The sequence below is a fragment of the Grus americana genome, chromosome 8 (assembly GCF_028858705.1).
Source record: "Grus americana isolate bGruAme1 chromosome 8, bGruAme1.mat, whole genome shotgun sequence".
In the NCBI taxonomy this organism is placed as follows: Eukaryota; Metazoa; Chordata; class Aves; order Gruiformes; family Gruidae; genus Grus; species Grus americana.
Window position 1 is genome coordinate 25,865,175 of NC_072859.1, and position 9,821 is coordinate 25,874,995.

Below are 9,821 nucleotides of genomic sequence, written 5' to 3' on the forward strand. Positions count from 1 at the left end.
ACCATGCCCTACTGCAAGCCCCTCTCCTCTCCTGGCTGGAGGGACATCCCTTGGTGGGAGCATCTCCACGGGATGCTCACCAGGCACCCGCCTCAGCTGCCCGCTCCATCCTTCCCAAAGCAGCAGGGGCAGCTCCACTGCTCCCCTCTTCGTTTCGGGGGGCTGCCCAGCACCATCCCATCCAGGCCCGAGGTGTGCTGGCCATGCTCGCTCCATGCTTCCCACCAGCGGCTGGGGGAAGTTAGCCACACGGCTGTGAATAAATAGAGCATAAATAGAGTTGTTAATATGCCTGGCTGGAGTAAGTGAGGCTGTGAAACCAGGCTGAACCCTGCCCAGCTGGAGAAATCAGAAAGAAATGATGTTTGATTTCTGCTGACATTTTGGAGTCGGCATTTTTGGTTTCCTCTCTGTTTCCCCCCTCCAGAGGTTGCCACGCTTTGCTTTCTCCTCTTTAGAAGCAGGAAAACTCCCTCTTGTTTTTTTTCCCAGGGTGCCCAGGAGTAAGCTCTGGCCTCTGTGGGTTTTGGTTTAGGAAGAGCCAAGTTCTTCTTCAAACAACCTCCCAGTGTGGTGCCCGCAGGCAGCCAGGAGCTGCTCGCTCCTGCAGCCACGCTCTGCCACCGCCGCCGAGCTGCCCGGCTGGGCTGGGGGTACCCCTGAGCCTGGGGAGGGAGACGCTGCAAGAAGCCTGAGGAACGTAAGGAAAGGCTCAGGGCATGGCCCGGGGCGGTGCTGGGGCTCTTTCCTGTGCCTCTCTACAGGGTTGGAGCTTCACAGCATGGCAGGCATCAAGAGCTGCCGGAGCAGGCGCCAGCAGAGAGACAGCCGTGCCAGGCAGGGCATCCCGGTACCGCACTGGGGACCGACGGCCGCTCATCGCCGCCTCCCTGGGCAGTGGGCACCAGCACACCCCGGCACCGAGCCCCAGGCTGGGTTTGGGCACCCTGACCGGTGATGGGAGAAAGCTCCATCAACCGGGCAGCCCCAGCCATCCTTGCTGGCAAGATGACGGCGAAGGCTTTGCAGCCCAGCTCTCCCATGCAGCAACCTCCAGAGCATCAGCGCTCAGGCACGGGGTTGTCCTGACGTGACCCTGCAGCGCAGCCCTCTGCATCCCCGAACCCACCCAGCTCGGCTTGACGGCAGCTGGCGCCTCTGCATGGCTCTTGTTAATTAATTCGTGAAGGATTTACCGGCCTGGACACATGTGAGAAACAAGAAAATGTTATCTGGAGGGGCGCTGGCAGGCAGCCAGCGGCAGGGCAGGCACCGGGGGGGGACGGGGGGGACGGGGACGGGGACGGACACACGATGCGGGGACGGGACTTGCTGCCAGGGGGTAAATGCACAGGAAGAAGCTCAGCCTGATACATAGGCAGGGATGTGCCTCTGAGCCCCTCTTTAATGGCATTATTAACACGCAGCTAGCAACAGCATCGTGATTAAAATCGTCTACATAAGGCACAGGGCTGGATCCTTACCCTGACGGTCTCACACCAGGGGGATGCACCGCTAGGACATGCTTGCAGCCCCAGCTTATCGCCCCCGTATTTACACCCTGGGCTCTGCATGGCACAGATCATGGCACTAGGTGAGGCAGCTCCCATTTTTCGGACTCAAGTTGTGGTTTTGCATATAGCCACCGAAATGAGGAGGATTCCCCTGAAGCAGGAGCTGCAGCCGTGGGGAAATCAGTGTGATCTCATTCCCCAGTCCCTCCCAGCGCGGGGGAATTGGTGATTTCCACAGTTCTCCAGCCAAAATGCTTTGAGTCCTTTCAAAGCTGAGAACTGAAATACTTCTTTTTCAAGATGTCAAAAACTTTTGGCTCCTGCAGATTTTTATTTCTCCCCAGCAGGAGGCAGGAAGTGATGAATTCAGCACAAATTTGCAACATTCAGTAACTTCCATCTGCAAATCCAAAGCCAGGATCATCTCTGGCACGTTGCAGTGTGTCCATCCATCCACCACTTCCAGGCAACTGGATGCTGGACAGACAGCTGGACAGATGCTGCCAGCCCAAAACATGCACATGAAAGCCCTTTGCAAGGTGCTCACCTGGCTGGGGCTACCCCGAAATCCTGTCTGGTCTCTAGTCTCCGTGGCTGGCCCTGCTTCGGGTTTGTTTACCCAATGCTTTACCAGGAGGGAAACTGAGGCACGGGGGGGGGGACATCCCCTGGTCCCAGCTGAGTCCCTGTGGATGGCATTAAGCCAAGCGAGCCTGGTTGAGCACCCACCTGACCTCCTCCCTGGCAGATTGCTCAGGCTCGTTAGCATTTGCTAATTCACGCAGGTGGCTGAGCAGGCTCCAGCAAGCCCCGCTGGCGGGAGGGCTACCAGGGCACCCCATGCCCTGCTGGGTGTGAGATGCCAGTTTAGGTTCCCCCTCCTCCTATTCCCAAGCAGATGCTTTGTTAGTATCACAGGCTAATTTGCCTGTAGAGAGGAATGGACGGCTGCTCCGAAATCCCACCTCGGAGCACCCAGCAGCTGCCTGCGCTGTCTTGCTGGAGCCCTGAGTAGGGAGGTCCCAATGCACAGGGGTGGGAGGGACGGGAAGGCTGTGCCTGCAGTGAGCCCAGCTGTTAACCGGCGGATGCCAAGGCCCAGGATCATCAGTGGGGTGGAAGTTCAGCACTTCGCTCAAAATGCGAACAGGAGCTGGAAGAGGCATGAGGCTGAGAGCAGAGCTTGCGGCCTTTTTTCGAAGAAAAGCTGAGGGAGGGGTGCTCGGTGCAGACACCATGGCTGGATCCTGACACCAGACCTGTGCCTGGCTCCCGTGCTCCCTCAGGCATGGACTAATGGCGGGGCTGGGGACAGAGGACCTCGGGGGTGACCGCTTATGGCCACTTTCATGCTCTCAGCCTCCCAGGGCTGGGTTGCTGGGGAGGAGCCGTGGTACCCGTGCCCTGGTGAGAGGCATCCCAGCGCTCCGGGGAAGGGGATTCTTGGGGTCCAGCTGCGCTGCGTGTGGGATGGGGACAGCAGGGAGATGTTGGAGCCCTGCCGGGCACGAGGGACATGGGAATGTCACTGGGCTCGTCCTGCTGTGGCCAGGCCAGGCCTTCCTGGAGAGCCAGAAAATCCAGCCCCAGCTCCCTAATTGGGACTTGGATGGGTGATGCTGGGGAGCGGCCAAACCCCAGGCTGCAGCACCAGGCACTGGGGAGGCAAGTGGAGCAGCCCGTAGCTCATCCTTCCTGTGGCTGGGAATGATTGGGAATGAGAGCAAGTAGTTACATATCTGCCAGAAATTATTTTCAGGGTGGGGGGACTGCATGCAGCAAATGGGGTCAGGCTGGGATGGGGCAGCTGTTGGGAGAGGGGCAATATGATGGGGGTCTTCATTCGCGTTTAGGGGGCAGTGGTCCCCCTTTGGGAGAGGGATGAAGGCTCAGCCCCTCACTCCATGTGGCTTCGTGGCAGCAGTGGATGGGCAGCTGCAGGGGAGGGCTGAGGCTGCAGGCAGTGAGGGGGAAAGGGTTAAAGCCCCCCGCTCCAGCACAGGTTGCATTAATACCCAGGATGCCCAGAAGGGTTGAAGGTTTCCCTCAAATGCCACCGGGCTTTGGCTGCGCCCCAACAGGGCTGACTTCATCCTGCTGAAATGTATCATTATGGCCAGGCAGGGAATTTGCTGTGAGGTTTTGGGGGAGCTGGGCGTGGGGTGGAGCGTGCTGAGCACCCAGAGCCTGCGCTCGCTGCTTGCTGTCGCAGAATGAGGGCTCCCCAGCCTCCCACATTGTTCGGCCTTGGTTTGGGACACACGGTGGGTGCTGGGGAGGGGACCAACCCCAAGACCCTGCCCCAAAGCCATATTGGATGGGTGAGGACCATCCCCACAGTCAGGCCTGGGGATGCAGCTTTCCCTCGTGCACTGCTTGGCTCCCTGCTGCAGCCCCCCTCCGTGGGAAACCAGCCCTGCTTCAATGCGTCTTTCCAAATAAAATCGCTTCTGGCAGCCCTTAGGCAACGGCAGGTCTCTGCTGACTTGGTCCAGCGCTGGCACCTGTTATGGCTGTCACCGTCCTCTCCTGCCGTCACCCTGCTCTGTCCCCGCCAGCGAAGATCTGCCTCCCTGCGCAGCAGTTAGGGACGGCTCGTAAATCTTTGGCTTTTCCTTTGCAAACTGCCTGGCACTGCCGTCCCCCCGTGCCCTCCTCTGCCTGCTTCTGGTTTGGCCCAGGAGGTTGGAGATTTGGGTTTTGGAGAGGTCCCTGCCCGAGCGGTCCTGGGCTGTCAGCGAGACGGGGACATCATTTCCCCCACCCCACGCCAAGAGGCCCCGGCGATGGGCACGGGCGGCAGCCGGTCGGGCCATCCGGGTGCCCCGGGGCGGGCGGCTCCGGCGGCAGAGGGCAGCAAGTCACCAGGCACCCAGGGACACGCGTGGCTTCGCCACCCCCTTGGGGGTGGCCCCGGCGGGGGGCGGGGGGGCTCCAGCGGCGGAGGCGGCCCCGGGGCCGCTCCCGCTTAAAGGGCGGCGGCGGCGGGAGGAGGGTGGCAGTACGGGCTGGGTCGGGGCTCTGGGACGTGCTCTCCACTCAGGTAGGCTGGGCTCGGTTGTGGGTAGTGGATCCCGTGGGTTCCCCCCCTCTGCCCGTGGGGAGCCCCCAGACTCCCCTAGAGGGGGGCTAAGGTCCCACTCGCAGCAGAGCAGTGGCTGTGTTGGGGTGGGGGCTCCCCTTGATAACCTCTCTCTGCTCTCCCCAGGTGCAAAGATGGGGTGCTTCACCTTTATCAAGGTCATGATGATCCTCTTCAACCTGGCCATATTTGTAAGTGCACCCCTGCTGCTGTCTCTGCCCGGGGGGGCCGAGCCTGGCAGCCCCCTTGTCTGCCCTTGGAGGCTGGGATGAGGGGCTGGGGTCTGTGAGAGCAGCTCCTGGGGAGCAGCCTGAGCCGGGCATGGGGTGGGTGAAGCCTGCCCGTGTGGCTCTCCTGCCTCTGTATGCCCCTTTCTGTGGGGGACGGAGCAGGTGGTGTGGGCGGTTGGATGTAGGTGGGATTTGTGCTTCTGGGACCCCAAGTTCTGGTGTGTGCCTTAGAGCAGGGGGGTTTGGTGAGTCCCTGCTTGGGGGGCTCCATCCCTGTAGGGGAGCAGCCCATGTGTCTGCCAGTGACCTGTAGTGCTGGAGGCCTCGGATGTTGAGGGTCTCCAGAGCACACAGAGCCTCTGCTCCCACCCAAGACAAAGGGTAGTGGAGCTCCTGAGAGCCACCCTGGCTCTGCAGGAGCAATGGAGCCACCTGGAAGGGGATATGGTGGGATATAGCCTTGGGAAGGGGGGGTGCAGAGCCTCCAGGCTCGCGCTGGTGAAATGCTCCCTCCTCAAAGCTCCTGCCAAGACTTGGGGCTGGTGGGGAAGGACAAGCTGCTGGAGGGCAGGGCTGGGGCAGGCTGGAGGCAGCCCTGAGCTAAGCTTGCCAGGAGCATGTGAGCGTCTGTGGCTGCTCAGCTGCTCCCCTAGGTGAGTGGGCAGCTTCCCCGGACGGAGGAACTTGTGGCAGCGTGATGGTGGCCAGTGTCTGAGCTGGCCATGAGGGCCCCTCTGGGGTCAGGGAGTGGCTGGTGGCACTGCTGGCTTGGCTGCCCTGCATGGATGTTTCTGCCCCGCTGCTGGCACTGAGACCCCTTGGGCTGGAGAAGGGGGCAGCTGCGACACCGCAGCCAGGGATGTGCTGGTGGTGGGGTGTGTTTCAGGGTAGTCACCCATCCGGCTGCCCCAAGCGTACGGTGGCAATGCCCCGAGCTGCCCCCGGTGGCCACAAAGTCTTGTTTTGTTATGGCAAAAACTTGCGGAGGGGAGAAATAGCTGTGCCAGGACCTTCCCAAAATGGCAGATCTCTGCCTGCCTGGGAGATGACATTGTCTTTCTTCTCCCAGCTCGGTGGCGGGACCCTCCTGGGAGTTGGCATCTGGGTCACAGTGGATCAAAAGTCATTCCTGGATATATTTGGGACGTTCTCCTCTAGCGTCCTGCAGGTTGTGAATGTGAGCTACTTCCTCATCGTCATCGGTTCCATCCTGCTGGTGATTGGCTTCCTTGGGTGCTACGGTGCCCAGAAGGAGAGCAAATGTCTCCTGATGATGGTATGGACCTGACACCTCCTTATCAAGCCTCATTTGAGCTAGGTCTCTGGTGGGGGAGATCTGAGGGACAGATTTCTCTGTGGAGATGTGCTCTTTGGATGTTTCCATGTGGTGGAAGGCTGGGTGAACCTTGGAAAGGCAATGCTGGACCCAAAGTCTGCCCTGGGGAAGGGTGAAAGGAAGCAGAAGTTGGTGCTGAGCAGAGGTCTCTCTTGGAGCATGTCCGGAGAGGTCAGCTCCATGCAGACAGAGGGTTGGAGGACCCCAAGATTGTGCTGCTTCTGCCCTGGAGCAGAGCTGAAGGCAATGAGACAGGGCTTGAGCCCTGAGGTAGGGTCCTGCGGCCTTTGGGAAGCAGATGGGTTCCTGGGGGCCCTGTGGACTCTGGCTGTTTCTTTGACCTCCTTCCCCTTGATGTATCCTAGTTCTTCTCGGTGGTGCTGATCATCTTTATTGCCGAAGTTGCTGCTGCTGTGGTGGCTCTGGTCTACACAGGTCTTGTGAGTGGCATATCTGAGTCTTGGGTTGGGCTAATCTGAGACCTGCCCAACCCCTTGGGGAAAACAGGAGACTTTGGGGGGCTGGCAGTGCTGCCCATGGATGGGGAAGTTGAGAGGTGGGCACTGCTGCAGGAAGAAGGGATGCTGGTCTCTACTGGCACCAGCTACATGGGCAGGCTGGGGTGGCCTGGCTGGGGTGAAGGTGATGGGAACAGGGATTCCTATTGCCCTAAAGAAATGGGAGTTTGGTACAAGTTTCACCCACTTTCTTTCAAACCCCTGAGTCCAGTACCAGCTGAGGCTTGACACCTCTCCACCTCTGATGGTAGAAGCCACTTGGGAGAGGAAGTCCCTAATGCTTCATGCTGAGCAAACTCAACCCCTTATTAGACACCTGAGAAACCACCTGAGGAGAAAGGTGACTGCTCCCACCCTCGTGCACTTTGCCTCATTAGGCACAGAAGTCAACCGCAGGGCAAGCGTCATTCCTCGCTCCCTCAGTTACACTGCTTATCAGATGACTCACTGGTTATAAATGGCCTTGGTGCCATAAAGTGTTGGTTAGTGGGGAAGGGGGCAAGCTGTCCTTGGGCCAAAGAGACAAGGTGTGACGTGCTCCTGGCCATGCTGGGTCTGGTTGGCCTCCTCCCCATAGGCTGAGACCAGTATGGGGGCTCTTAGCTCTGTGGTGCTCCCCAGGACCTTCTCTGATGGTGTTTCTCTGCCTCTTCTTCCAGGCAGAGATGCTACTGACAAGTGTGGTGACCCCTCTCCTGAAGGAGAAGTATGGGGAGGATGACAGTCTCACACACATCTGGAATGTCACCATGGAGGAGGTGCGCTGAGCCCTGTGGCCCCCATCTGTGGGTCTGGACCCTCCCGGCACAGGCCTCATGGTGCACACCTGAGTGGGCCAGCAGGATGGGGATGGGGATGTCATCGTGGTCTTGGATGTGCAGAGCTATCACATCTGCTTCCCGGGTGCCTGGGACCTACCCACTTGGGATCTAGTGGTCCTGTTGCTGGGGTGACAGCTGTACATGCTGGAGTGTAGGTCAAAATCCTGGTCCATGAGTATCCCCCCAGAGCTGGGTTGAGCTGGGTGACCCCTCCATGGGGCAGCGGGGTCCAGACCATGTCTGACCTGGGAGGGAGACCTGCAGGATGCTCTCCCCATCCCTTCCTCTCTCTCCCTCGTAGGTCCATTGCTGTGGCCTGAATAACTACACAGACTTCACCAACTCCACCTGGTATGAGAAATACGGAGTCTACCCGGCGCCCTGCTGTAACAGCACGCATCCCTGCAACGACACGCTCGCAGCACAGGAGGTGGTCCCGGTACGGATGCAGCAGTGGCTCTCACCTTCTGGCAGAGCCTGGTTTGGGGTGTGCCCTGGCATGGGAAGGGAGACCTGATCTGTAGCTCCATCCCCAGCTCTGGGCATGGCAGTCCCATGGGCTTTAAGTCCTGGGGGATCTTGTGGTGGCCTTGGCTTGTCGCTGGTGGAGACGAGCAAAGCTGCTACCTCTGCTCCAGTCCTAAGGGAGCTCTGCAGCAGGGTGGCATGCCTGGAGCTGAGCAAGAACCCAGGCACCACACTGCCTTTTTGGGTGATTTCCTTGCCTCTTCTCCTCCCCCTCCCCCCAATACTGTGCTTTGGCCTGAGATGTGGCTGAGATGAGTTGCCCCTTGAAACCGCAGACCTTTTCCATGGGCTGGAGAACTGTACATCCCTTTCTGGGGATGCCGTTCCCCAGCGGTTAGGGGATCGCTAGCCCTCGCTCATCCTTACCTGTGTGGTTGCTTCCTGCAGGGTTGTTTTGATAAGATTTTGGAAGAAATCAGGACTAACGCAGGTGTGGTGGGTGGCGTGGCAGCCGGCATTGCTGCCTTGGAGGTGAGTGCCTGAGCATCCCTGTGCTGCCTTCTCCTGGTACCTGGAGGTGAGCAGTGGGGCTGGGACCAGCCTGGGTGGCCGAGGGGCTGCTGGGGGCTGGTGCAGCCCCATGGACCACCATCTACCCCAGGGAGGCTACTGAGTGTTCTTCCCTGGGCACACCCAGCTCTTCCTCCTGGCGTGTGCTGTGGATGGATGCTGTGGGCTGTGACCCAAACCCATGCTGGGGGGGACATTTAGGGGGGCTGACTTGCCTCTTGCCACCCCCAGATTGCGGCCATGGCAGTTTCCATGTACCTGTACTGTCATCTGGATCAGAAATGACCCCACGAGGCAGGAAGATGATCTGCCACCACACCACCCCCCTCCCCATGCTGGGGTGCGCCTGTGGTGTGCCGTGCTCTCGGGGGGGGGACCCCATCGCTCCCTGGGCCTGATGCTGTTCTGTTCACTGTGATTTATAGTCGTGTTTGATCTACTGAGCTGGGATCTGTAGAGTTTATGTGTATATTTTTGTACTGATATGTCACGCCTGAGGCTGTACATAGATTTGGGGTTTGTTTGGGTTTTTTTTTGGGTTTTGTTTTTTTTTTTTTTGAAGGGGGTACGGCAGGAAGCTGCTTGGCCTGTTTGGGAGATAAAGTGGTACAGGGGCCCATCAGGGCTGCTGATCCGGCAGTGGCACAGCGATGTCTTGATATCTTGATTAAACCCTCGCAGGCGTGTACTGAACCTTTCCCACGCCGTCCCCATGGCCTCCCTGTGCGTGGGCTGGCGCTGGGGCTGGTCCGTGCCCCCCTGCATCACTCCATTAAACTGGCACTGCTGCCCAGCCGAGGTGTCGTAGGTGGTAACCACCCTCAAATGGGGATGTACCTACCCCTGCACCCATCTTCTGCCAGCCCTGACCCCGTCACTGTGTTGTCCCCTAAAAGAGGTGCTGGCTGATCTCTGCCCTGCCCCGGCATGAAGCACAGCCCCGAGGACCCTGTACCTGCCCTGTACCCCTTGTCATTTCATGGCTGAGCCCCTCTCCATGCTGTGAAGAAAAACAAATAAATTTTTCATCTTGGATACAAATTATTTTCTGGAGTCTATCTCGGTGCTGCCTTCAATAACTAGTCTCTCCCTGGGGAAGCGCAGCAGGGTGGGGGGCTGCCTTGCCTTCCCCCGTGCCCCATGAGCCCTACGTATCCTGCCTGCAGCCTGCCTGCCCTCCCTCCGCTGCGGCTCCTCACCTGCCCCCGTGCTTGGAAACAAGCAGCCTGGTGTTTTCACAACAGCCGGGGAGTGGCAGGGGCTGCTATCGGCCTTGCAAACC

General features: G+C 59.3%; 1 protein-coding gene across 2 annotated transcripts; it reads left to right on the top strand.

The window, feature by feature from the left end:
• Positions 1 to 4,505: 4,505 nt before the first annotated feature.
• On the top strand, positions 4,506 to 9,580 carry TSPAN1 (tetraspanin 1). Of its 2 annotated transcripts, XM_054834406.1 has the most exons (8): positions 4,506 to 4,557; positions 4,723 to 4,787; positions 5,896 to 6,102; positions 6,528 to 6,602; positions 7,340 to 7,438; positions 7,803 to 7,940; positions 8,417 to 8,500; positions 8,771 to 9,580. In XM_054834406.1, the coding sequence occupies exons 2-8, from the start codon at positions 4,731 to 4,733 to the stop codon at positions 8,822 to 8,824; spliced, it is 714 nt and encodes a 237-aa protein (XP_054690381.1). In that variant the 5' UTR covers positions 4,506 to 4,557; positions 4,723 to 4,730; the 3' UTR covers positions 8,825 to 9,580. The 2 variants fall into 2 exon arrangements, with proteins under 2 accessions (XP_054690381.1, XP_054690382.1); XM_054834407.1 differs by lacking the exon at positions 6,528 to 6,602.
• The last annotated feature ends 241 nt before the right edge of the window (positions 9,581 to 9,821 follow it).